The sequence below is a fragment of the Citrus sinensis genome, chromosome 6 (assembly GCF_022201045.2).
Source record: "Citrus sinensis cultivar Valencia sweet orange chromosome 6, DVS_A1.0, whole genome shotgun sequence".
Lineage (NCBI taxonomy): Eukaryota > Viridiplantae > Streptophyta > Magnoliopsida > Sapindales > Rutaceae > Citrus > Citrus sinensis.
In genome coordinates, this window is record NC_068561.1 from 13,169,491 (window position 1) to 13,195,947 (window position 26,457).

The window sequence follows — 26,457 nt, forward strand, 5'->3', positions numbered from 1 at the left end:
CAAAAAAATATGTAAAAAATAAAAATATTAATAAAAATCATTAGATTAGATTAGATGGCCCGTCTAAAATTGTGGATGAATTAGGAGGCTTAACAAAACAGAATCTCTAAAATAAATAAGCACAGATCACACTCCATTAGTACCGCCACCACTAATGAGAAGAAATGAAGAGTCAAAGATTAGCAACGGCAGACCTAGGGATGGTAATTTTTTCCGATGGGATGGGATCCTGCGGGATCCCATCCTATTTGAGATGGGATTGAGACATATTTTTGTCCCATAAAAAAATTTAGGACGGAATTGAGACATTTTTTTATCTCAATTACATATGCGGGACGAGAGTCTGATTGACAAATTCCGTTACATCCCGTCTCATTACCGATTAAAAATGAAAAATTTTCTAATTGGGATGGGATCCCGCAGGATCCCATCTCTTTTGGGACGGGATTGGGACATATTTTTGTCCAAAAAAAATATAAAGACGGGATTGGGAAATTTTTTCATTCCATTTGCATATATAGGATGGGACTGGGATTGGACCCTAGGCAGACCCAATTTCCTAAAGTGACTAAAATACCCCCAGGTAAAAATCGTTTGACTTCAACACCCTCCCCCTTTCTCCGCTCTCTACTCCGACACTCGTATATAAATTTGAGAGCCACAGCTCCTTTTTGGTTTTACGAGGAACGCCCCCAAATCTTGTTCTCTCATTCCCCCACTTCTCTTTCTCCTCGGTCAACCAAAAGCGCGCAAAACACAGTCGTTTCATTCAATCACTCACCGTGACCACCCACCAAACCAAAAAAGAAATTTGTAAGTTTTTCGATAACTTAAGCATCTTGTTTATTTATCTCCAATTTAGCTAGCAATGTCTTCACAAATCATCATCAAGATCTCACTACTCAGCTGCTTCATCTTTCCAATTCAAATCTCCTGTTCCAAGTGCAGCCTCTTTTAATTTTCTTTATCTAAAAAGAAAACTTTTGAATCTTCGACGAAGATCTAAAAAAGTTCAAATCTTTTCATTTGTTTATAATACATGAACTTCTCTTCTCTGTAAAGTCTCACGAAGAATGAACCTGGCGTCTTCTTTATAATATTCAAATTTAAACGTATTACTTCTTCGCTGTCTCCATTTCCCCTGCAACTAGTTGTTTTATAATACTCTTTGTACACGCCATTTTAACGTCCGTTTTGTTTTTTTTGACGAGGACTTTCAATTATTATTAAATCATTAAAATATACAAATATCCTCACAAATTGAACTAAACTATATATTCCGTTAAGAGATTCTAATTGGCTCTGCCGTCTTTTAATTGCCTTGATTCGCAGTGATCTTCGCTCTGGAAGATCGATAGCAAATATGGTACGTTAATGTTATTAACTCTTGCCCGGCATCTCGGCTGTTTATCGGTTTCTTGTATTTCAAAGTATCAAGTCCCATTTTTTTTTTTTTTTTTTGGGTTTTTCAGTCTTCGTGGCCAAAAGTAGTGGCGAGAAAATGGCTCAATATACAAAGCGGAGCAGACGAGTTCGACTCCGATTACGCAGTTAAAGGTAAAAAATTTAATTTCTTACGTATATCTCGGGTTTTAATTGTGCCATTATATCGTTTGCGATATCGGATAATTACTGGGAGATCTTGTTTTTAATTTCTCTCTCTCTGACACTCAACAGGTAAAACTTGTGAGAGAAGAAACAGTTGCTCAGACGACGATTACTACGTCCTCGTACGGGAAGGTTTCTCAGGTATTTCTATTTATTTATTTATATATCGATCCGAAACGACACTGTTTTGATTTCACTGTTTATAATTGCGGTTCTCTCCGGTTACTGGGGGCCGGGGGACATCTCACAGCCGTGTGATTAGACGGCTTTGAGTTAACGATGGGACTTGTAAGAGTAAAACGTGAATGACCCAGCAGTGAATTCCTGGTTGGGTCCCGTTAGGATAGATTATTTGATTGCCACGTGGACGCCGGGAGACACGGGTACATCAAAACTAGGTTGATGTTTTCCGTAGCATATAGGCATGTAGCCTTTTCATTGGCTTGCGAGTTTTTTATTATATTTTATATTTACTTTTTTTTTTTACCTAATTGGGAGTTTTATTTCTTTTTCACTAAAGGCTGGTTGAAGGAAGCTGATGCGATTAGACAGTCAGCCATCGTCCCGGAGTCACCACCTGTCACCGATACCGTCAACCTCAAGTAAGTATTGGCGACTCCGTTTGTTGCACCCTTGAATTATTATTTATTATTATCTTTCTTGCTTAAAAGACACTTATACCCTTGTTAATTACAAATTACATTTTGTTTATTATTATTTTTTTAAAATTTTCTATTATCATAATCATTTTTTAATCGCTCTTTTATTTAGTTTTAATGGAAAATTAAGTGTAACTATACTTAATAAATGCCTAAAAGTATTCTCAAAAGTAACGTCTTTTTCTCAATTTTTGATCTCAAATAATGCATACTGCATTCCCTATAAAGATTGGGTTGGTTTAATTTGGATACTTGTAAATTAATTTTGTAGATAAAGAAAGAAAAAAAAAAGAGATTTGTTAAAACTAATTAAAGCAATTGGTTTCTTATGATTTGGGGTAAGGAGAAATAAAAAAATAACAATAATTGGGTTCTGTTTTGGACTTTACAGAACGTTCGTGGGGACATGGAATGTCGGAGGCAAGTCACCCCAGGAGGATTTGAACTTAAGAGATTGGCTAAAGTCAACTGCTCCGGCTGACATTTATGTTCTTGGGTAGGCGTTGCTTACATTACAAATTAGACCAATTTGCTTGATCTTCTTGTTTTGTATTGACAATTGATGGAATTTTCAAAGTAATGAGTGGTTTGGAGCCCTACTCTATCAATTTGTCAAACATCTGCTGTTCAAAAATTGGAATGAAAATGATCGGACGCACCGTTTTTTGTGCCACCTTATCATGCTTCCACAGCTCAACAATAATTTCCCCACCAGCACTCCACTTGCCCACCATTTGTTTTTCTTCATTTTTACCCCATCTTCATTCAATTCTTTTGGAAGTTTCATTATATATTATAATACTGTAATCCCTTCTATGCTGATTGATTTTGATAGTTTTACTTAATGTGTTATTTTTCGCATTAGGTTCCAAGAAATTGTCCCTCTAAATGCTGGCAACGTACTAGGGGCAGAGGACAATGGGCCGGCTGCCAAGTGGCTCTGTCTTATTCGTCAAGCTTTGAACGGCAATAAGACTGACCAAGAACTTTCTCAATATTACAACAATGCCACTTCACCACAGACTGACCAGGACCAGCAAGCTAGCTTGAAGCCCAGAATTAGCTTCTCTGACTTGCTATCATTGGAAGATGAACTTGGCCAAGAAGATTTTGAAAGATTGTTAAGTTTGCAATCAAGTTCAAACTCTTCTGAAGAAGGCTCGCCTAGCTCAACATGCAAATCCGGCAGCCCTATGCGGCGTCGTTACTGCCTAGCAGCAAGCAAGCAAATGGTGGGGATTTTCTTGTGTATATGGGTTAGAGCAGATCTTTATAAACATATTAGCAACTTGAAGGTCTCATCTGTTGGCCGTGGCATTATGGGTTATCTTGGAAACAAGGTGAGTCCGTTGTTCTTCTGCTTGGTCATATAAAAATATCAGTGATAAAAAAATCATTCTTACAGATATTTTTGTTAACAGGGTTCAATATCAATTAGCATGACATTGCACAACACAACTTTCTGCTTCGTCGGTACGCACTTGGCCTCCGGAGAGAAAGAAGGTGATGAGATCAGAAGGAATTCAGACGTTGCACAAATATTAAAGAGAACAAGGTTTTCTCATTCATATATAGATCCCGCACAGCCACTCCCCCCTGAAACCATATTGGAACATGAGTGAGTATACTTTTTTTCTTTTTATTTGTTTCTCTATTAAATAATATTTTCATTTCCTTCTTTCGGCTAAAGACTATTTTCTTTTATCCTTTTTCCTTTTCAATTTAGTGTAATTTTTTGGCTCGGGGATTTGAATTATCGGCTTGCAAATGGCTATGGTGACACACATGAACAGCTAAAGAGAAATGACTGGCAGGCACTTCTAGAGAAAGATCAGGTAAGAGACTAAATATGTGAATTAGCAAGTTATCACATTTTAATTGATTTTTGTTATGTTGTTGTATGATATTGCCCCAAGCAGTGTTGTGGATTAATAATAATAATAATAATAATAATAATAGTTACACTTGAAAGGTCTAATGTTTATGTGTATTTTGTTTCTTGACAGTTACGGTTAGAGCAAAGAGCTGGTCGAGTATTTGAAGGCTGGGAGGAAGGGGATATATATTTTCCCCCAACATACAAATACATCACCAATTCTGACCATTATGTTGTTCAAACGTCTAAATCTAAAGAAAAACGACGCACTCCTGCCTGGTAAGATTTCAAATTTATCTGCTTCATCCTATCCAGCATCAATTTCAATTAATTAAATGGAGAATCGGAACTAATTTAATTCCAAGTTGGCGGAATCTAGAGGTTTATTAAGTCAGAAGCAAGATTTAAGCTGCCTTCATCATCTATTCTCTTTAAATAAATGTTTTACTTATTGTCTCTGCAACTTGTTAGTTGTCGGAAACTAACAATAAACTAATCTGTGTAATTTGTTCATTACTTGAACATGAACCTCTGATTGATAAGAAAATGTAAATTAAGGAAACCGTCATTAATATAGTTTTATCATCTTCTAAGTCGTTGTGCTGGGGACACTGGGTATCAAATCAAAACAGTGGGAGCTGACTTGTGAATGGGATCACACAGTGTTTGCAAGACTTTCAAATGTTTTTTTAATGCCTCTTGTTTTCCATTTTTCAATGCCAAATTGATCAGCCACAATTATTGTCATAAAAGTAATCAATAATCATGTGAATACTTTGTCTTAGTGACCATTTCCGACGGAGACCATGTGAAAAATATTATTAGGCAAACATCATCCATCAAGGTTTCACATTAATATAATTTCCTTAGTTGATTTATTTAAGTCGGCAAGTAAATGGATTTCCTTTCCTCCCACTAAAATATTATCTATTGCAACATGCACAAACCGACCATGTTTATTGTATATGACTACACTTTGAATATGTGATTGCTTACAAAGATTTACAAGCTAATCTGCAACAACTTTTTGGACGCAATTGCAGGTGTGATCGAATACTGTGGAAAGGCGAAGGCCTTAAACAATTGTGTTATGTAAGAGGAGAATCAAGATTCTCAGACCACAGACCAGTTTATTCTTTCTTTTCCGTACAAGTAAACTCAGCAAACAAGCCTAAGCCTCGCACCATTAACTCCAAATCCTGCCCGTTGAAAGTTTCAACAAACAGTGCCTTATCATCCTCATGCGTGGCCAAAGTCCAAGCAGAGGAACTCCTGATATTTCCCAGGCCACAAAGCTACATGGACAAAACACACAGTTTCTGACGAGAGAATCCTCACAGTGCAATAGTGAAATTACAGCTGTGAGATAGTCTGGTAACTCGGCACAAGCACCGAGATAAGCATTGTCCCTGCCTTTTTTTAGCTGTTTGGGACGGCATGTCTGGTGGGTAATGATTTTCATATTGGAAACATGTAGAGGCCTATTAGCTCAAGGCAATACTGTGATAGATCAGAAGGAGAGATATAATTAAACTTAAATGTGGGACTGGGGTGCATGCTTGCTCGTGGCACGCATGATGAAGATTGGGGTTGCTGTAAATATATGGGAAGTTAAGAGCATGATGATTGGATGAGTTGGTAATGGAGCAGGGGAGTGATTTATAAGCCAAAAAAGGACATTAAAGAAAGGAATGAATATAGAAGCGGCTGGATCACTGGGCACAGGTGTCACACGCATTTGCATTTTGGAACTAATCAAGTGTTGCTCAGTTCTGGTTAAGTGTAAGAGAATGTGATCCAGCTTTTTGCAGAGTTATTTTACTTTTTTTTCTTCCTTTTTTAACTTATTTTGTTTTTGGGTAGAGAATTAGACAGAGACTTGATTGAAGGGGGGGAAGTGTAAAAATCAAAAAGGAGGATGGCTTTTATGTAAGAAAAGTTCTGTTGCAGAAAGAACTGGGATACAAAAGAGGGTGTCTAGAGGGAGCATAGATGTGAGTTGATGGAGCATTTGTTCCCTAAAGACTTGCCTCGTTTGTCAGTTTTGTTTGCTATTTCTGTATCTCATCCATCATTGAAAAATTTTGCAATTTTCAAGTTTTCTCAGCGTGTTTGTCAATATATATCATTCAATTTGTCTTATTTTAAAAGCATAATAAATGAGTTATCATGCATTAGACTTAATCAATAATGATACGTTCATAACAAGTAACACAAAAAATAGCATATACTCACTCGAATATAAAAAATAAGTTCATAACAATTTGTCTTATGTATTTTTGTATTAAATTTTATGTTTTTTTTTTTTTTGTAAATATAGCATTATTCGGACTTAATTTTATGTACACAAACTATAATAGCTAACCACTAAATGTACACCATTCCCATAATGAATCCCTCAAATTCCTTCTGATTAGAATTCTCGCATGATCTGAATTTTTTCTGAATAAAATTCAATCAAGTAATAAATGGTTAATATATTAAAAAGAAAAAGATAGTTAAATTTTAGGAAAATTATCAGCCACATATCTTTAAATGACACTCGTATCAAACGTGTGTGAACACTTTTCAAGTATATCACTCGTATATCCTAAGTTGACAAAACACTTCGGCCGTCCACCAATCCATTAACTTCTGTTAGAAAGTTAACAGAATTATGGCAAATTGACTATTTTGCTCTTGAAACTCAAAATGAGGTAAAAAGATAAATTTACCCAAAAAATTAACGTAAATTTTCAATACACAATTTTTTTATTTTTTTATTAATAATACATTTTTTATTAAAAATGAATTATTAATGGTACATAATATTAACAATTATCTATAAAAAATATCCACATTATACCATAAAAAATTATTAACAACATATTATTTACAATTATACATATTATACCATAAAAATTTCCAGTTGGAGCTTGGAGAAGTAGATTTTCAAAAATTTAGGTTAAATTTTGGAGGAGTAGATTCGGTTGTAAAGTAGTTTTTTTTAGCAATTATTAACAATTATCTGATAAATGGGATGACATGTCATTTTTATTAATATCTATCATATGACATGTCATTTTTTAATAAGTAAATGGGATGACATGTCGTTTTTGTTAATCAAAATTTCGTTCATCTTAAAAGACTAGATTACCCTTATGATGTTAGCGTTTGCAAACGGAAGTTAACGGATTAGTGGACGACAAAAGTGTTTTGTCAACTTAGGGTAAACGAGTGATACACTTGAAAAGTGTTCATACACGTTTGATACGGGTGTCATTTAAGGATATATGACTGATAATTTCCCTAAATTTTAATTATACACGCGCACTAAAGAACAAATAGCACAAGATATTTAAAAGCTCAAAAGTTATCTTAATCCAATTCGTAAGCTCTAGTGGCTCGTTTACTTCTCCATAGGGCATGAATTGGAATAAGGTGAAATTAGAATAAATTGGAATCGGAATGAGAAATGAAAATCAAAATAAATTATTCAATTGAGTTATAGAAATTAGAATCGGAATATGTTGTATTATCATAATGTGCTTACTTTATCTTAAAATCAAAATTGACCATTGCAAATCATTAGAATATCCTTAATTGCAATTATGTATTTGTTCATTCACAAAATAAATAATAACTATTTTTAATATAGTTATTACCATTGTTATTACTGTTACAAATTATTATATTAGTAAAATAATGACAATTATAATTATTATATTAATTATAATAATTATTACTATGATTATAATAATTATTACTATAATTATAATTATAAAGTAATAGTAGTAATAATAATAATTGTTATTATTGTTGTTGTTGCTATCATCATCATCATCACGTTGTTATTATTATTATTTATTTATTTAAATGAAGTAAAAAAATTTAATTTTATTTAATGGTAAAAATGTCGATTCATTCTCCCTTCTTATTCTTCTATTTTTATTCTCACATCATAAAAAAATGAGTCTCATTCCTCATTTCATTTTTTTGGGCCCCACCCAAAATTTATTCCCATTCTTTCATGTTTTTTGGTAAGTTAACGATATTTATGAGTATGGAAATCATTTACATTCACTAATCCAAAAGCAAAAGGTGAACACATCATAAATTTCATGTGAGGAGATATTCAGTTATTGCGCCTTAACCAAGGGGTATTTTTGGAGGGATCATCAGGTGCTATTAGCGTCACACCTTAATTTGAAGCCCATGGTTAATATCTCTCTAAAGCCCATCATTTGTTTAACATCCATGAAGAGCGGCTGGTTATCTTTCCACCCCACTTACCTTCTAATCAAACCCACTAATTAATACGTAATTTACAGTTAAGTTCGTATTGTTTGTCTAAATCAAATATGATATTCGTAGTTTGCAAAAGCAATCGAAAAAATCCCCTCTAATTTCTCTTTTACAACTAAGGTCCATTGACTGTCAAGGCTGCCTTGAAGAAAACATTCAAATTATTTTGATATGAAATTAAGTTGACTATTTTATTCTTCTAATATACAAAGACATATAAAAAAATAAAGGTTAAATATTTTTTCTAGAGTCTTGTTTAATGTTGAGGTGTGGTAAATTTTAAACTACAGTTACCATAGAAAAAAACTGAACCATAAATAAAATTAAGGTATTTGTGTAAATATAATTCTTAAACAGTAATTTTGATAAAATTAGTAAAGATATAATAAATTTTCATCATACAAATGTAAAATCAAATCAACTTAATTACTAAACTACAACAGTTAATGTTTACCATATACTTTCTTACTGTAACTTCTAAATTGTAGTTGTCTAATTTCATAAAAACACTATAGAAAATGGCCACAACATGAAGCTTTTGATAAGTTTTGAATCATAGTTTCAAATAAGCCTTGGCATTGTTTTGAAATTATGAAAATTATTCATTTGAGTTTTAAAATAGTTAGAATACCTCAGTTAATTTAAAAAGTTTTAATTTTCCCCTAATTTAAAAATTCAATTATCTACAATTTATTAACCGTTTTGATTTCATAAAAGAGGATTAGTAATACCAAATGAATAACATAAATAAACAATATATATTTTTGGCTATAAATACAATAAAATAGGGGGAAATGACTAAAATTACAAATGATCTTCAATTTTTGGTTTTTCATAAAAAACATTTGGGCAATTATCCACCAATCATTCTTTTTTTCGCACATTTTAAAAAAAATATATATATTTTTATACAACTCCATGTGAAGTTGTCATTATTTTTACTCGTCCATTGCCGTCTAAACTTTGTTAGAAATTTACTAACGTTAGAAGGTTAAAATTGTCATTTAATTTTAACAAATAAAAAAGACCCTAGATCAAATAAAAAAATTCAACACCACAAATTATCAAAATGAAAATCCTTTAATTCAATTGAAAGAAAAATGCTCGACCTTAACCCTAACTCAAGAGCCACACACTACCAAAATCAAAATTAAATTTTATTTAATTTATAATCAAATAATAATAAAAAGGTGCATGATTGGTGAACAATAAACAGTGGCAGTAACTTGGTGTGGTGAGGCACGATGGAGTGAATAATAGGAGTGCTGGATCTGATTGACCCCAGCATCTGATGGTGTGGTTTAATTCTAATTTTATTTTTTTATAAATAGTAATGAATAAATAATAAAATCTAAATTATAAAAAATTAAATATTAGTATAAATAACAAATATTAAAATATTTATACAAATATACTATGAAATTTTCAAGCTCAACTAACAAATTGGAGTCCTAAATTACTATTTAATTAGGTTTTATTCAAAAGGGCTTGGCCCAAAATTTTTTATATTTATCTAATAAAACAAAAACTAAAGCAAAAGCTAAAGTTATAACATCCAAACTTTACTAGGATATCTTATCAAATTTTACTTTTATTTAAATTTTTTATTTTAATAGATTAAATCAAATTTAGAAACTAAAAATGTATTAGTTATTTAGAAATTTTTCGAGGATTGGGGACCTTAGGGATTCATTTTTATTATTCGGAGAGAGAACGAAGATTCCTTTAAGAAATTCTTATGAGGATGGGGATATCAGTCCCCTCCCCTACCCTCCCCATTGCCATCCCTAGTGGCGGGGTGCAATGTTGGCAGATTGTGATTGAAAAATCTTAAGAAGAGAAGAGGTTGCAATTTTTATTTGACTGAAAAGAGAAAATTTTTTCGAAAAGAAGAGATGAGACTACAATTTCTGTTGGAGAAAAAGAAGAGGCTAACCATCAAAAAGGAAAAAAAGAAGAAGAGGCTGAATTTGGTGTGGGCAAGCAAGAAAATTGGTTTTGTTTTGAATGAGATTGAAGATTATTAGCTTTGTGTCTTGTTGCTACTGATGCTTTTACTTTTTTTTTTTCCCTAGTGCTTTGCTTGAATTCTTTTAATTCTTTGGTTTAGTGTTTGGTTTTATTTTGGTTAGGGGTGGACAAAAAAACCGTGGTCTTAAAAATACTGAACCGAACTGGCGGTTTTTTCTAATTCGGATTGGTTTTTATTTAAAAAAAAACCGAAATATCGGTTCGGTATTCGGTTCACTCAGCTGAACCGAAAAACCGAACCGAAAAATCGAATTAATTTTAGATTTTATTCAAATCGACATGTGTTAAATTTTTTTTTATAGATCCAAATATTGAGTTGGAAAATGCCTAAAGTTGATGTTGATATTGATGAAGATGAAAGAATGTTGTTGGCGTTTGTTTTTAAATTTTCTTTTTATTTTGTGTTGTAAGTTGTAATTATTGTTATTTTTATTTGTCTTTACAACATTATGATTATATTTTTGTAGATGGAGTATTGGAGTTTGGTTATGTATTTTGAAATTTTAATATTTCATATTTTGTGAGTACCTTATTAGTAGTTAGTAAGATATTAGTGATAAAATGTGTTTTGAATACTTTGTATTTATTGTTAATATTTTGTAATGAAATTAGGATGAACTAATTGTTGAAAAAAATTATTACATTCATGAGGCCCAATGAGCTAAAAATTTGAAATTTCAAAATAGACTTAATAGGCCCAGAACTGAAAAAACCGAACCGAACCGAACCGATCCGAAAAGATCTGTTTAAGTTCAGCTTTTATTGAGTTCGGTTTTTATTCAGTTCTTTTATAAAATAACCGATTTAAATCGGTTCTACTTAATTTTGATCCGAACCGAACCGTGCCCACCCCTAATTTTGGTTATTAGATTGAGTTTGGGATTAGGTTTGGGTTTTAATTCTTTTAATTATTTTTTGTTTTAATTTTGGTTATTTTGTTTCATTTTTTATTTAATAGCTAAATTGCAAAGAATAACCAAAGTCATCTAATTTTTTGGCTATTCAGTTAGGGTGAAATAGTAATTTTACATTAAAATGGTAAAATAATCATTCTATTGATACTCTGATAAATTCTCTCACGTAGTTTAGATGATAGTGAAATAATGATATATTTATAAGATTTGGATGACATTTTGCAAAGAAAAAAAACTGTTTATTTTTTAAGAAGCCGAAAAAAAAAAAGAGGTGCTTAGTGGATAATTGAATTTAATTTGGTGGCTTTCCCTTTTTGCCTTGTAACAATTGGAATAAAAAATCTTAGTGGATAATTGCTTTTTCTTTTTTCAAATTTCATCACTAAATTAATTATATAAGACTTACCTTGGGTGACACATATTTTGACAAATTTAAAAAAAAATGACATATTTTTTAAAAATACTCGAGCAAGTGACAATCCATTAACTTTGCCTTTAACTTCTATAGGAATAGTAAATTAATTATAAAATGATACTTTTGCTCCTAAATTAATTATAAAATAATGTTTATGCTCCTGTAATAGTTACAAAATTACATTTCTATCCCTACAATTAGTTATAAACTATGTTTTTACCCCTAGTCATTTTTTTTAATTTTCTAAATAGAAAAAAATAAAAAAAATTACACCTAAGTATGAGTAACATTTTTTTTGGTTAAATCAAACAAATCTTTAAAAAAAAATTCTTGTTATATCAAACTTTGCCGTTAAAATTAATAAGAAAATTTTATTTGATTCAACAAGAATTTTTTTTTAAAAATTGTATGATTTAACAAAAAAACCTGTCAATTACACTTAGATGCAATTTTTTTTATAATTTCTTCTATTCAAAAAATAAATATAATTTAATAAGGACAAAAATATATTTTAAAACTAATTATAGGGATAAAAATATTATTTTGTAACTATTACAAGTCAAAAGTATCATTTTATAATTAATTCTAGGGGCAAAAGTGTTATCTTATAATTAATTTATTATTTCCATAAAAGTTAATAATAAAGTTAACGAAATATCATCTATTTGAGCATTTTTAAATAGTTTTAGGGTTTGGATATCTTGAATCAGCTCTAAGGTAAACCATCCACCACAACCATTGGATGCACTCTGTCACAATTATTTTAAGTTTAAGTATATGCATCCAATAGCCGTGATGGATGGTCTATCTTAGAACTAATCTAAGGTAGCCACTGCCTTTTTTAAATAATATATCACTTTTTTAAAATTGATCAAAAACATGTGTCACCCGTTATATAATCATGCCTGGACGACACCGCATAGAAGTGCAATTTCCACCCAGTCATTAAGTACAAACGCATCCTTGACTCGACGATGGGAACTCATTGGCTCGCCCACGGGGGCCATGACGCATCCACATCACTTTCAAGTTTCAAACTGGCGTAAAGCCAGACAGTGAACGGACAAGATCGCACTGTCCAATTTCCACGTGTACGGCAGTGATCATGCTCTACGGGTCCTGAATCGCGATCGTGCAGGGCACCACCGTCTATATCATCAGCTCACTCCTCTTCAAACACACCAAAAACCTTAAATATCTCAATCCGATAATAAATTAATAAAAGCATTTTCTTCTTCTTCTTCTTCTTCTTCTTCTCTTTGTCCCACTTCTTAGATCTCGCCGGAGATCCTCGTCCGTACGATCCCCGGCTGTCTTTCCGTCGGAAACTTCCTCATTTCCGATCATAGATCATACGGCCATTGAGTGTATCTATTTACAGGTACTTCGAATGAGTATCTCTCTCCATCTCCGTTTTCATTTTCAAAAGCCTTAGGGTTTAGGGTATTATAATCTTTGTAGATAAATAAAGGATTGTCTTTTTCGATTTAAATGTTCATCTCCACTGAGTGTCACACTTGTACGGTGTTTAGCATATAAACATTTTGATTTTAAACATTTTTTGACATATATATATATAATTTACAGTTACTTACTACTCACTGAACAGTGTGTGTTGATTTTTTCAATACAGTTTTTGTTGATAATATTACTGCATTTGGCAGATAATTTCAGTCTATCTAGTGGCGTTCTAAATTTTCGAAGATTGATTGTGTTTTTTGCAGTCAGTTATTTGGTATTTGACGTCGAACAATCAATGGCCTCAATGGCATGGTATACATTTTGAAGGGTGTGAATATATATAGCTGTTGAATCTAACAGTGAAACGAGGAGGAGCTTAAAAGTAACTTGAAAGGAAGTTTGACAGAAAAGTGGCAAAATGGTATGTTACGCTTCTTTCTGATGACATTTTGATTTGAAGTTAAAGTTTGAGTGCATATTTCAGTAATCTGAGAATTGTGATGTTACTATTTATGGATATTTTTCAGTCTTTACACTGATTGCATTCCCTAATTGCATAGTTGACATGGTTAGATTACCAACACTTACTTGATTTGTATAATCACTTGCTCTGGGAGGACAAGGTAGTGGGAGTTAACATTTTTATGGTCTAGGTTGTTTTCACCCTGCTTATCAATTCATGTAGAGGGTAAGTATGTCTCTAACAATCTTGAAGGACCATGGGTGTTGAATTTATTATTGATAGTTATCTTTGAAGTTAATTCCGGTATCTCTTACTCTTTGCATAGTGGTAAAAGAATTTTGATGTAACCATTTTTTTTTCTTTTTTTTTTTGAGCACGCACTTTTAAGTGACTCCTAGTTATTGGTTTTGACTTTGGCTGGCAACAGAAGTAGTTTAGAACTAAAGCCATGAGTGGGAAGATGGAGAAACAGTATGGTATAACACTGCAGGTTAACTTTCTAACCATGAATTTTTCTTTGTTTTCTTTGGTCAGCTTTTATCAGTAAGTATTAGAACTAAAACAGTTGTACCGATTGGATAAGGAGCGAGAGAGCTTTGATGGTATGTTTGTCATAGTTTAGTTCATATTATATTTTAATGATGTGTGTTGAGTGCTTCCATTGTTTTCTTTCATAATAATCATATCATGGAACCTTCTTCTTTAAGTAATTATAGGGTTACTTTCCTCACAGAATCAAGGCTTTTGGATGGCAAAGGGTGCTGAGTGTTTGAATGATGGTGAGATGGCCTATGATAATTCCTCTAAACTTGATCCAAAGCGTTCTCATCAGTGGTTCATGGAAGGTCCTGAGGCCGAGCTTTTCCCCAACAAGAAACAGGCAATAGGAGTTCCAAGCAGCAACCTTTTTTCAGGATTGTTAAACTCGAATGTTCCAGCATGGGGTCATACTTCCAGTTTCCACTCCATCTCTGGCCCTTTTGGTGAACGTTTATTTGATTCTCCAACAACCAGAGCTGTCAATCTTGATGATCGAAATGTTACTTCAGTTACTGCAGAAAAACTTGATCCTGGAAGAAAGGATTTATTTGGTAATGATTCTTCCTTTGGTCTATCTATGTCACAAGCACAGGAAGATCATAGGGGAGGTCTTAGTTATGGGATTAGAAAAGTAAAGGTCAGCCAGGTTAAAGACTCGGAAAATGTTATGGCAGTATCAATGGGACATGGCTATGATACAGTAGATAACAATACCATATCAATGGCCCATGCTTACAACAAGGCTGACGACAGTTCTATATCAATGGGTCTTGCTTATAACAAAGGTGATGCTAATATTATGTCTATGGGTGATACCTTTGCTAGGGAGAATAACATTTTCATATCAATGGCCCAACCCCATAACAAGGCGAATGATAACCTATCGATTGGTCAGACATACAAAGAGAATAATGATAGCCTGCCAATGTCTCATTCTTTCGGCAAGGAGGACAATGGTATGATCTCTATGGGTCAAACCTACAACAAGGTAGAGGAGAATGCTATATCAGCAGGTCACATTTATAACAAAGGAGATGACAGTACCATATCAATGGTTAACACTTATAATAAGGATACAAGTAGTTTATCAGTTGGACAGTCATATAATAAGGGAGAGAGTACTATCATTTCCTTTGGGGGGTATGATGATGATGATGCAAATCCCTCGGGGACGCTGTTATCTACTTATGGGGTGATGATTGGCCAATCTTCTGTCAATACATCAGAAGCATTAAATCAGAAAGCGTTTGTTAAATCAAATGCTGATACACTCATGTCTAGTCAACATGTAACCATCTCTGGTGCTGAAAATAAATCAAGAAAGAAAGAAGACCTAAAACCATCTAAGAAGGTCACTTCAAACAACTTTCCTTCAAATGTCAGAAGTTTGCTATCGACTGGTATGCTGGATGGAGTTCCTGTTAAGTATATCGCCTGGTCACGTGAGGTAAGTATTTAGTGCTTAATGTTCATCTTCTAGATTAGCTTATTGCGATAAGTATTTAGTGCTTATTGATCATCTTCTAGATTAGCTTATTGTTTGGTGACATGCTGCTTTTCTTATGCTTGGTAGAAGGAGCTCCGTGGTGTTATTAAAGGTTCTGGGTATCAGTGTAGCTGTCAGTCCTGTAATTACTCAAAGGTAGTTTATTCATTAGCTTTTCTATGAAGGGCAGTTTGGAGCTTGAATCTTGGCTGACCAACTTTTTCTTATAGGTTATTAATGCTTATGAATTTGAGCGTCATGCTGGTTGCAAAACGAAACACCCAAACAATCACATTTATTTTGAAAATGGGAAGACTATATATGGGATTGTCCAAGAGCTAAGGAGCACACCTCAGAATATGTTGTTTGAAGTTATTCAGACAATTACTGGCTCCCCAATCAACCAGAAGTCCTTCCGTCTATGGAAAGGTAATGCGAGCTATCTAATACAATTGTATTTCTTTTGCCATTTTGATATTACAAATTTCCACTGTTTTCTGATGGAAACAGAAGAAGAAGAAAAGAAAAGCCTTATTTGTATTTCAAAGATATTTCTGTTGATTCACCATATTACCTTACATTTGCTATTCCTGCTCTTTTTCAGAGTCCTTTCTAGCTGCAACCCGTGAGCTTCAGCGTATATATGGGAAGGAAGAAGGGAAGCAATTGTCATAAAGCAGCTTTCCCCAAATTGTAAGTTAGGATGTTTTGTTTTGTGCATAGGAGTGGCTTTTTTGGCAACACGTTGTACTTGTTAATGGTGATTGCACCACTAATTAAAGGGCTTGAATTTTTTTTCTTACTCCTAACTTGAGGGTTAGGGATCATTGTGAAAGTAGGATATCAACCTTTGAGAAAGAATGTGACCTTCTTATGGGTTTATTAGATCATAGCAGCTAATTTTCTGTAACTGAATCTAAGGTTAAGAATGAAATTGCAATGTTTTCACTTCTCATCAGAAAGGAAGTTTATGAATGTATTCTGCGATCTCTTATCCAACGTATATCCTTAATAGTTTCTTTTTCCATTCCAACCATGGAAATCATGTTAGAAATTGTAGGTTGTTATGACAGAGAATAACCTGAGCTCTTTAGAGTTGGTTCTGCAGAAGTCAGCATCACCAAGTCTTTTCACGGTTAATTAGTTTGACACAAGTCCTTCAATCTAGTTGGCCAAATTAGCGGCGACATTACTAATCCTTTATAGTAAAACTTTGGAAAGTATTTTAATGGTAGAAAATCATTTTGTTTTCACTTTTGTTGTCTCTGTGTTTTCCCTAGAGCAACAACATTCAAATTCACTGTGGTAAGTATGCTTTTGGTTATATTTGCTAGATTGTTCAAAGCTACGTGTATTAACTTCCAGATTATAATTACATAGTACCATGTTACCAGGAGTAGAAGGGCAGAGGTATTTATTTGCAAGTGTCCACAATTTGCTAACAAAGTGTAAGAAATGAAATGTTGAATTTTTATGCATCTGCGAGTATATATATCTGAAGTATAGATTATCATTCAAAATTTTCTTCTAGGTAGAATTTCTGTGTATAAAGAAATATTAGCTTGTGATTATAGTCTATTTGCATACAAAATACCTATTTTCTTTGACAGAATATATACGTTTTGCAATTGTAAAAGGTTTCAGTAGCATGCTTAGATAATTAGTGCTATAATTAGTACTTTTATAAGCATGTCATAAGCTGTATAAAATCTAAGGATGCATCGATATTGGGGAAAAAAAAGGACTTAAATTAAGTGGTTATCAATGGGCAAAAATTCATCATGGGTTGAAATAGTGAAAATTCACTGGTTCTAAGATGCTTGTACTAGAGGGCACAAATTTATTGCAACCCAAACTATTTTAGTAATGAAAATTTTCTTGGTTGGACTTGGATGGCCATGTGAAAAGACAATATACAGTCAAAGGAAGATCTGGCGCATGATTGATAAAAGGTCAATTATTAGACGATTCACTTGCATTCTAATTAAACCAAATTTTGCTGTTGCTGAATTCTGAGATACATGCAATTTGAAGCCTTGATTAAGGGGAGTTAAACTCTTGACAGTTATAGGGTCCCTTTTGCATTGTTATTGTCATTTACTTGCAGCAATTCCTCTTATCACACATCAATTTTTGTGACCTCATGACCAAAATTTTCCTTTCCATTGCTACCTGTATTGTTTGTTTGCTCAGCTGGTGGTAGATGCTCATCAGTTGATGGTGATGGTGACTTGTGATCCTTGCTTTTACCCCAGACAACAAGATATAAGCCTCCGATTATGATAATGGCACCAATGATCCTTCAAAACATAATCTCAGTTAGTTTCTTCGTTCTTTAGGATTGTGATTATATTGGTAGTGAAAGCTTTATATATGTACTTACCTTCCAAGGTACATTTGCTCTGCCAAAATGATGGTGCTCATAATAGCCACAATGACCATGCATAGAGGACTAAAAGCTGCTACAAAAACAGGGCCTCTGTCTTTCATTACTATTCCTTGAATGTAGTAAGTTAGTCCTGAGCATATTATCCCCTGCAGGTACACGTCTCTTAATGTCAGAGTCGCAATTCTTACCTTCAGTAACCAGGAATTTTTTTAATCTATTGAGACCATCTCCATTTTGGATGAAAGAGATCAAAGAGGTAAGATTTGAGATTGAAATAAGAAGATGGTCCTGAGAGCTCTGGTTTTAGGATTAGCTCTCTCATGTTACCAGTTAGATGTTGAAATCGCCTTGTTTGCCATAAGGAGTAGTTACACCGAGTCTTATATAACTACTGTTGGACGACAGATCTTTCTATTATATCTAAATTGCTTTAAGATTCTTACACTGTAGACAGAAGCCACTAATTTAGTGTCCCAGTGTATGGCCCAGATGCTAGCTTTTCCTCTTTCCATTATTAGCGCGGCTAAAGTGCCCTCAACTGTGCCAAAGAAGCATATCCAAGCTGTAAGAGAGAGCTCAGCGGGGTATGCTTTCAATGTAATTGCCTAAAGAAACAAAGTGGCAAGTGTTAGTAATATTCTAAAACTCATGGGAAATTTTGAATATGTTGGATTCACTCACCTGCAGAATTATGAAAAAGGACCAGCTGAAGCAGCCAGCTGTGATCATTAGAGCACCCTTGATTGAATTGTGGGTGGTTGTCCCACTGCTCCCGTGCCCATGATTTTCTGCTCCCTTTGTCCAGAATAATTCAAGAATTGGACCTTTTATCAGGGTCATAACCATGGCTCCTGCAACGGTTGCCAATGTCCCAATCACTTTAGCTAGGCTGCGGATGCTCTTAAGATTCACGTTCTCAAGCCTGTATATAAAAATAGATTAGTTTCAAATTTGCAGTTTATAAAAGCTGTTATTTCTTACTCATGCTTCTGCAAAAAGTTTGTGGAGACCTGATGATCCAAGCCATTAGAAAGGTGATGGCAGGAAGAATATTGTACATAGCAGCTGCAAATGTCGCCGTTGTATACTTCATCCCGATAAAGTACAAGTTCTGGTCTATAACTGGCCTACAAGTACGCATGATGTAGGTTAGAAAATGAGTTGAGTTAAGTGATGGTACAAACATGTTTCAGTTTAGAAAATTACTCTAGCAATCCCAGCAACAGTAGCTTTGTTAAGATTGCCAGTGTCATCTTTGGTCGTATCTTCCTGTTAAATAAGAAAACAGAACATTGGCAATCAGAAAACATTCATTTTATTTCAAATTTTTATTCAGTGTTTGCAAAGAACAAGCGTGAGAAGGAAGTGTGCTACTTGTCCAGAATGACTGCAAAAGGAGCCATGGCGATTGTTGCAGCAGCGTGTCGGTACACAACAAGGACGTAAGGGCTCATGCCCTTGTTCAATGCAGCTTTGCACAGAACATCCATTCCAGCAAAACCTACTTGCATGAAAATGACACCAATGAATGGCCTCGTCCTATTGAACAAACTAAGCATTTGGTTCTTCATTTGTGTCTCTTGAGCCCGCACTGAACCCAAACCATTTTTGGGAAGGCAATTTATAATGATTCCGTGTGAGGGGCAGCTTTGACATTAGCACAAGTTGCTAGCGTATTCATGATTCCGAATATGATAACGCTTTCATACCCAGACTCCACTCATCTCTCAAAGTTCCTCCATTATGTACTAAATAATTAAAAACACTTTCATCAAACCGGAAATTATTGCTCGTTGTTGTGATGAATCTTTTTCACACTTGGTGGAGTTACTTTTGTGTTATTTCTTTCATTGTATATTACAACATCAAAGCCCCGCCACAAAGAGATTCCTCCGTAAGTGCTCAATCCAATCCGATACTACTTGGTACGTGGAATAGAAAACTGGATTAGGCCTCGTACGTTGCAATTCCATGCACATATGCGGAGTTAGGCTTGAAGAGATAGGCCGTTTTGGCAAATGAATTAATAATACTACACTTTCTACGTAATCCCGTCTTTCTTTCTTTCTTTCTGACCAAACGGCCAATTCTATCCATAATAAAGTAGCAGTGCTGTTATCTTATTTCGAGTGAGGCGATATTCGTTGCTTTCGTTAAATTTCCGTTAGAATTCGATTCAAAGTAATTGAGAGGTCCTTATTGGATCCAATTCAAGTCCGATTCAAAAAAATAAATCTATATTTGATGAGAACTTGTGTTAAGTTTAGATTTATGTGTGTTTTTCCTCATATTTGGAGCAAATGGACTATCTGAGGTACACCAGATGATGACTAAAATAATATGCATAGTAAATTAAGGTGGTTATATGGGAAATAATAGAAAGAGTTCAATAGAGCCCCGAATGGGTTAATATGAGGCTAATGTGTGCTTAGGAGTAGCTTAATTGTACATTAAGTTAGCTCAAACAAGCTCATACGTGAATGATCTCATCTCAAATTAAAAATATAATAAAACAAATATAAATAAAAAGTGCACAAAATACTTATGTGGTTCGACTTTTGGCCTATGTTTTCGAGAACAAGTCATCACCAATCCATTATCTAAATAAGAGGTGAATTGAATAAGACATTTATATAGTGGAGGCTGGTGGTGAGAAAAGTGCATAAAAATATGATTAGATATTATCTTTAGGTTAAAAGAAGTGAATATTTTTAAGGATACGTGTCATATTTAAAGGAAAAGAACAACACTATTCCTTTTGTATTAGATTTTTTTTCCTATAAATATCTTGAAGTGTCTAATCTTAATCATTGATTTCCAAACCCATACAATCTAGTAAATTCTTCCAAATGACATCTTTATACTGCTCTAAATATTTTATTTATTTTCCCCACCCTTATAATCACTCATGTGTTATTCATTTATTGGTCCTAAAATATCGTTATAAATTTATCCCGAACGGTGCGTTCAAATTTACCACTTTTGAAGTCGATCATGGATCACGTACTTGTGATGAAAAAATCGAGAATTAAATCATGTAGAGTCAATATCGTATGGCAACTCGGCCCACTGATGCATGAATTATTTGATTACGTTTCCATTATTGGAGGCTGAGCTACAACTTTACTGGACAAAATACTCAATAATGGTTCGATTATTAAAAGTAACCTTCGACTTTTCGCAGATTGTCAAACAAACCCCTAATGGGCGAAAAAGCAGAAAATAGAAAGTAAAGGAAACGTGAAGCGTTTCCTTATAAAATCAACTCATAAAGGTCGGTCCATGGTCAAAGTGACATTGGGCACTAAAGTCCCACAACTTAATTGGCCTTACGGTTATATCATCATTTTTGTTTTCTCATGCTTTATGTTGTTAGCACGTAGACCCACCACACCCGACTCTCCATAAACTTAGAACTCCATTCACGTGCACCCACCGTGTGAGATAAATTGTGGGTGATTATTAACAGGGATAACGACACCAGGGTCCCTGAAGTTTTTCAATATCTCATGAAGTTAACCTCGTTTCCTATCTGTATCAAGTTTCTGCGTATCCCCTAATGAAATGACTGTAATACCCTTTGGAGTTTAGTTAAACACAAGGTCAACCTCAACGTTGTAAGGGCCTAAGGGGCACTAGTTATTTTATTAGGGTCATTGAACAATTACGTCCTTAGCTGTGAATACGAAAGACTCAAGAGTCAGGGACCCAATGATATTACTCCTTAAAAAAGGATGATGACATTACAGTCAGACCCAAGAAAGTAGTGCTTTCATTAATGGAAGTAACTACAAACATGGCAAATGAAGGGGCTGCAGCTCATTTTGGAGACACCATATCTTGTGTTACAATAACCGCATTTTCTCAAAAGCTCAAAATGGAATATCATTTTTCTGCTCCTGATGAGATATTGGGATTCATAGATGAGACGGTGGGATTCCTCGCCGTAGAAGAAAGGTGCTTGAATCATTTCAAATTTGAGAATACAATATGCTTATCAAATATCAATACCATCTGATATAACAAATTTTGTATCACAACTAATATATGATTATATAGGTAATTTGATAATAGACATAACAATAACCATATGACAGGAAAATCAATCAACTTAATACTTGATACGCGATAACATGATACAAACTTTATACACCAAGTTTGTTTGTAGATCTGTTGATGGTCATGCCCACTACAATATCCATTTCCAAAATTTCTATCCAGTTCAACTTCCAGTATTCATCAGCATCAATTTTGGAACATTTCAACCCAGTAGAGGGATGAGCTTGATGTAAAGAGTTTCGTACTAGATGGACATAGCAGCAAACATAGCTTGTATGTTGTATCAGAGAAAAGAAGGCTGCTTCTATTTAATTCTCAGTATCGAAAAAGCAAAATAACAGGCATTACATGGTTTTTCAGCACAAGGAACAAAAGAAATGAAAGAAACTAATATAATATAATTAATGCCAAACACAGATGATCTATCATTCACAAGCAAGCGTGTGGTAGTTGTAAAATAATGATAGAACAATACAAGCACCAATGATATAGTTGACAAAATTAGTTGTCCCAACCAAAATGATTGCCTTGACATATACCCATGTGATCTCACCCGCATAGATTGCTTAAGAACCGCAGCAAGCTGATCTTTGGGCAGCTTGAGCAGCCCCACCTGCCTGGTCAGGTTGGTTAATTTTGATAGTCTGAGGCTGAAAAGATCCAGCAAATGAATGATTCAGTATATAAGCAAAATACTCCATTATAAACTTGTCTTGGAGAAGATACAAATGGAACCAAGGACAACCTCAAAACATTGGAAAAATATAAATATCAAACTAAAAGAAACAATTCTCACTTGTGATCTCAGGAATCTAAATAACTCAAGACTATTAAGTTGGATATTCTATGACTGACAAAGACAAAAGAAAAACCATCTTACCTCAGCCCTAGAGTCTGTATCTGCAAGCCTTTGCTTGATGTCCCTTGCAATTGAAAAGAAAACCTCCTCCACATTTAGGTTTGTCTTTGCACTCTGTAATAGACAGCCTCTTCAGGATACCCAAACAATATATTGCACCAACTTAAATGTGAAAATGAGAAAGTACATACAGTCTCAAAGAACTTGATGCCATATTCATCAGCAAGAGCTTGGCCCTTTGAAGTGGGGACAGCCTGAAAAAGATGTTTCTTATCAACTTAACGACAAAAATTACACTAAAAAAATTATAAAGCACACAAATATAAATGCAGAAACAGAGAGGAAGAGTGAAGGAAAACAGACCCTTTTGCTTTCGTCCATGTCGGCCTTGTTACCCACCAGAATCTTGTTTACATTGTCAGATGCATGCTGTTCGATATTACGGATCCAATTCCTAATGTCTGAACACAGGAAGTTAACAGCTAAATTTCAAACAAGCTTGGAACAAAAGAGAATAAACACCATTTAAAGGAGTGGCAAAATGACAATGCTGGTAGCAGTAACATTTGCAGCATCATGGAAAATAATGTCCAGTGCCATGTATAAATTTTGTGGAAAATAAAACATTCAGATCCAGATATCCAATCAAAATAGAGGAATGATCAACCTAAGCTTAGAAATCTAAACTTCTGATGATAAAATGAAGGGAGCAATTACTGTTGAAAGATGACTCGTCGGTGACATCATATACGAGCAATATTCCCATGGCTCCTCGGTAGTATGCTGCAGAGAACGAAAATTATGATGTAACATTAGGACACAAAAATGAAAACTTGGGAAACCACAAGTAGATTAACAACAGAGGGGGAGGAGAAGAAAAGGGGAAAAAAAAAGGTTCAACAGTTTCAATGACTATAGCCTACAAGCCCATACCTATGGCCCCTTATTTTTCACAGAAATTATGACAGAAACTGAGGGCCACTAAATCATAACATTTTGAATGAGATTCCCTAACATGCGTCATTCCAAAGTGCATTAGTTGTCTGTGTCAAATATAATGTTGTTGATGAAAATTGAAAAAGAAAGTGTTAATTGCACCAAAAAAGAAAATGATTGTAAATGACCAACAGACAATGAGGCGGCGCAAAACCTGGGAAGACAAGAATCAAACAGAATTTCACAGCATAGACTTAAACAGTTGATGATGGAAGCAATCTTAAATACCCTAGCTATGTAGCATACACATTTTCATTTGCAGACCTCACAAGTTACAAAATTGTATTAAAAACAAGTAGAAAACCTGAAATGGTATCTATTAAATCATCAAACAGCTGACACCTCCACAGATCTAGAAAACTGTATTCAAAGAAACTGGTAAGCCAATACCCTAGAACGCTGCTAGTAAAAGAAAAGAATTACACTTGTCCAACCAGGTCTTATCAGCATGTTGGTCCAACTCCAAGTAAGAACAGTTGATAATACTTTTGACAAAAAATTTCATAAGAAATTGTGAATCCAACACATTATCTGACAGCTAGAGCTAGAGACTTTAGAAATCGTTAAATTATCTTGTGAGTCATTGAAAGTAAAAGACCCAAGTACTTTACGAGACATCTAGATAACATCGATATCCTTTCTGATTCAATTATTGACAGGAAACACAATACAGAGTAAGAACAAAATGATTGTCCCAAAAGTCTTTGAGAAGATTCAAAGAATAAACTTCCTGTCAGATCTACCCAAAATGCAACATCTAATTTCTTTCAAAAAGGCTATGTCATTTAATCAAATAAATTCTTGACCTTGTTGCTAAATATGGTACATGTGCATAGGTGAAGACATGGTCCGTGTGAATGCAACATTAGATTACCAATAGATTTTATTTTATTTTTATAAATTAAGGTGTGAATTAAAGGAGATAAACAATGCAGATCCCATTTATACTGTAATTCTATTCAGTATCAGTGTTTATGCCCACACTAACCGGTTGTAATTGTTCGAAACCTCTCTTGACCTGCAGTATCCCATATTTGAAGTTTAATTCGTTTTCCATCAAGCTCTATGGTCCTAATCTTGAAGTCAATACTGTCAAAAGAAAATACAACCTAGTCAGAACACTAGCATTTGATATTGTAAAATATAAGTAAATCCCCTATTAATTTTAACTAAGATAACAAACTTACCCAATGGTTGTAATAAAACTGGTAGTAAAGGAACCATCAGAGAATCGCAGAAGGAGACAACTCTTACCAACACCTGCCCAAGTCCCAAAGCTCACGAAAGTAAACACATAACTCAATATCCAAACCACTCAAAGCTGCTTCATAAAACTCCAAATAAACAACAAAAATCAAAATCGCAAAATTTAAAGCCAAATGTTACAAGCAAAAAGGTCCACAACTGGAATAATTAGTAGAGAATGTAATTACAAAGCATATGACAAAATCCATATAAAAACATTTGAAGATAGTTGGCACGGCACAGTTAAATTCATCCGTCAACCTGGTGAGATGAAGTGTACTACAAAAAAATGCTTTCATATAATGCACAGAACATTAACATAATAAATTGTCAAATTTGAATTCACAACTCACAAGACAGTGCCTTCGGTTAGATCTACATCTAATCCAACAGCATTTTACAAATCTTCAATCTTAAACACATTGATAAAATATCACATTCACAAATCTCAAATTTCAAAATTTCTTAAAAACAGATATTAATTGGACATCACGCCTCACATCCAGGATCCAAAGTAGTAATTGAGCATGTCGAATCGAATCAAAATCAAACATGAAACGACGAATCTGAAAAGAAATTGAGAGGGACAAAAATGTAAAATCATACCGCTGTCGCCGATCAGGAGCAGCTTTATGAGGTAATCGTAATCAGCCCGGGCTCTTGCAGGTGGAGCAGCCATAGCAATTAACCAAAATTTATATCTCACAAGCTAGAAAAATTAAATAAATAAACTAAGTAATTAATTAATTAAACGCTAGAAAAAAAAAGTTTCTAATCAAATAAATGAATTAAAAAATGAAAAATAATTTAAATCTGCTTTTAGAAAATTAAAAAGAAAAAGAAAAAGGAGAGAAAAAATTACCAGATCAAGAGAGAGAGCGCAAATTCTGAATAAAGGAGATGATGAGAGAAATGAGGAGGGAGTGAACGAGGCGTCTCTGATACGTCAGCACTCGTCGGCCGTTGAAAAAAGATTAATTTAAATAGAGAGAGAGAGAGAGAGCAGCTGATTCGACAAATAAAAGTTATAGAGGGGCTCATATCCCAGCCGTTGGATTAAATATGAGTGGCGATCTGCGTGGATCGGACGACTGTTGTTGTTTATTTAATTCGTCAATCCCCTGACCGGGTTAGATGAATAAATGGAACGACAGACTGAGAGAGCGACAGAG

General features: G+C 34.0%; 4 protein-coding genes across 8 annotated transcripts; 2 read left to right on the forward strand and 2 right to left on the reverse strand.

Moving 5' to 3' along the window:
• The first annotated feature begins 573 nt into the window (after window positions 1-573).
• On the forward strand, window positions 574-6,271 carry LOC102620833 (type I inositol polyphosphate 5-phosphatase 8). The gene is made up of 11 exons (XM_025099599.2): window positions 574-813; window positions 1,333-1,366; window positions 1,473-1,557; window positions 1,678-1,749; window positions 2,129-2,210; window positions 2,659-2,763; window positions 3,133-3,607; window positions 3,689-3,885; window positions 3,994-4,102; window positions 4,274-4,422; window positions 5,187-6,271. The coding sequence occupies exons 2-11, from the start codon at window positions 1,364-1,366 to the stop codon at window positions 5,464-5,466; spliced, it is 1,557 nt and encodes a 518-aa protein (XP_024955367.1). The 5' UTR covers window positions 574-813; window positions 1,333-1,363; the 3' UTR covers window positions 5,467-6,271.
• A 6,501-nt stretch (window positions 6,272-12,772) lies between these two features.
• LOC102621289 (uncharacterized) lies at window positions 12,773-16,716 on the forward strand. 4 transcript variants are annotated; one of them, XM_006480682.4, is made up of 7 exons: window positions 12,773-13,168; window positions 13,512-13,669; window positions 14,139-14,201; window positions 14,445-15,698; window positions 15,828-15,893; window positions 15,968-16,166; window positions 16,342-16,716. In XM_006480682.4, exons 3-7 carry the CDS (start codon window positions 14,160-14,162, stop codon window positions 16,410-16,412), a joined length of 1,632 nt encoding a protein of 543 aa, XP_006480745.1. In that variant the 5' UTR covers window positions 12,773-13,168; window positions 13,512-13,669; window positions 14,139-14,159; the 3' UTR covers window positions 16,413-16,716. The 4 variants fall into 4 exon arrangements, with proteins under 4 accessions (XP_006480745.1, XP_006480744.1, XP_006480746.1 ...); XM_006480681.4 differs by having other exon boundaries at window positions 12,776-13,168; window positions 15,825-15,893; XM_006480683.4 differs by lacking the exon at window positions 14,139-14,201 and adding an exon at window positions 14,246-14,313 and having other exon boundaries at window positions 12,778-13,168; window positions 15,825-15,893.
• A 935-nt stretch (window positions 16,717-17,651) lies between these two features.
• Window positions 17,652-19,976, reverse strand: LOC102622161 (WAT1-related protein At2g37460). Its single transcript, XM_006480685.4, has 7 exons — window positions 19,501-19,976; window positions 19,333-19,395; window positions 19,137-19,253; window positions 18,808-19,048; window positions 18,570-18,731; window positions 18,121-18,272; window positions 17,652-18,037 (listed from the first exon to the last, which is right to left on the reverse strand). Exons 1-7 carry the CDS (start codon window positions 19,695-19,697, stop codon window positions 17,857-17,859), a joined length of 1,113 nt encoding a protein of 370 aa, XP_006480748.1. The 5' UTR covers window positions 19,698-19,976; the 3' UTR covers window positions 17,652-17,856.
• Window positions 19,977-22,102: 2,126 nt separating this feature from the next.
• LOC102622465 (ras-related protein RABE1c) lies at window positions 22,103-26,318 on the reverse strand. 2 transcript variants are annotated; one of them, XM_025100034.2, is made up of 10 exons: window positions 26,148-26,318; window positions 25,892-25,994; window positions 25,228-25,300; window positions 25,029-25,129; window positions 23,762-23,827; window positions 23,408-23,505; window positions 23,236-23,298; window positions 23,066-23,158; window positions 22,739-22,835; window positions 22,103-22,429 (listed from the first exon to the last, which is right to left on the reverse strand). In XM_025100034.2, the coding sequence occupies exons 2-9, from the start codon at window positions 25,962-25,964 to the stop codon at window positions 22,752-22,754; spliced, it is 651 nt and encodes a 216-aa protein (XP_024955802.1). In that variant the 5' UTR covers window positions 25,965-25,994; window positions 26,148-26,318; the 3' UTR covers window positions 22,103-22,429; window positions 22,739-22,751. The 2 variants fall into 2 exon arrangements, with proteins under 2 accessions (XP_024955802.1, XP_006480749.1); XM_006480686.4 differs by lacking the exon at window positions 22,103-22,429 and having other exon boundaries at window positions 22,564-22,835.
• Window positions 26,319-26,457: the final 139 nt, after the last annotated feature.

Bases quoted from the DNA above. Each gene is read 5' to 3' on its own strand.
- LOC102620833 (XM_025099599.2), top strand. The intron at 2,211-2,658 runs GTAAGTATTGGC...TGGACTTTACAG, and splicing joins ACCGATACCGTCAACCTCAA to AACGTTCGTGGGGACATGGA. The intron at 4,103-4,273 runs GTAAGAGACTAA...GTTTCTTGACAG, and splicing joins CACTTCTAGAGAAAGATCAG to TTACGGTTAGAGCAAAGAGC.
- LOC102621289 (XM_006480681.4), top strand. From the start codon at position 14,160: ATGAGTGGGAAGATGGAGAAACAGTATGGTATAACACTGCAG. The intron at 15,699-15,824 runs GTAAGTATTTAG...TATGCTTGGTAG, and splicing joins ATATCGCCTGGTCACGTGAG to AAGGAGCTCCGTGGTGTTAT. The intron at 16,167-16,341 runs GTAATGCGAGCT...GCTCTTTTTCAG, and splicing joins GTCCTTCCGTCTATGGAAAG to AGTCCTTTCTAGCTGCAACC.
- LOC102622161 (XM_006480685.4), bottom strand. From the start codon at position 19,697: ATGAAGAACCAAATGCTTAGTTTGTTCAATAGGACGAGGCCATTCATT. The intron at 18,273-18,569 runs GTAAGAATCTTA...GTGTACCTGCAG, and splicing joins TAGTGGCTTCTGTCTACAGT to GGGATAATATGCTCAGGACT. The intron at 18,038-18,120 runs GTAAGTACATAT...TATGTTTTGAAG, and splicing joins GAGCAAATGTACCTTGGAAG to GATCATTGGTGCCATTATCA.
- LOC102622465 (XM_025100034.2), bottom strand. From the start codon at position 25,964: ATGGCTGCTCCACCTGCAAGAGCCCGGGCTGATTACGATTACCTCATA. The intron at 23,506-23,761 runs GTAATTGCTCCC...TCCTGTGTTCAG, and splicing joins CGACGAGTCATCTTTCAACA to ACATTAGGAATTGGATCCGT. The intron at 23,299-23,407 runs GTCTGTTTTCCT...CATCTTTTTCAG, and splicing joins ACATGGACGAAAGCAAAAGG to GCTGTCCCCACTTCAAAGGG.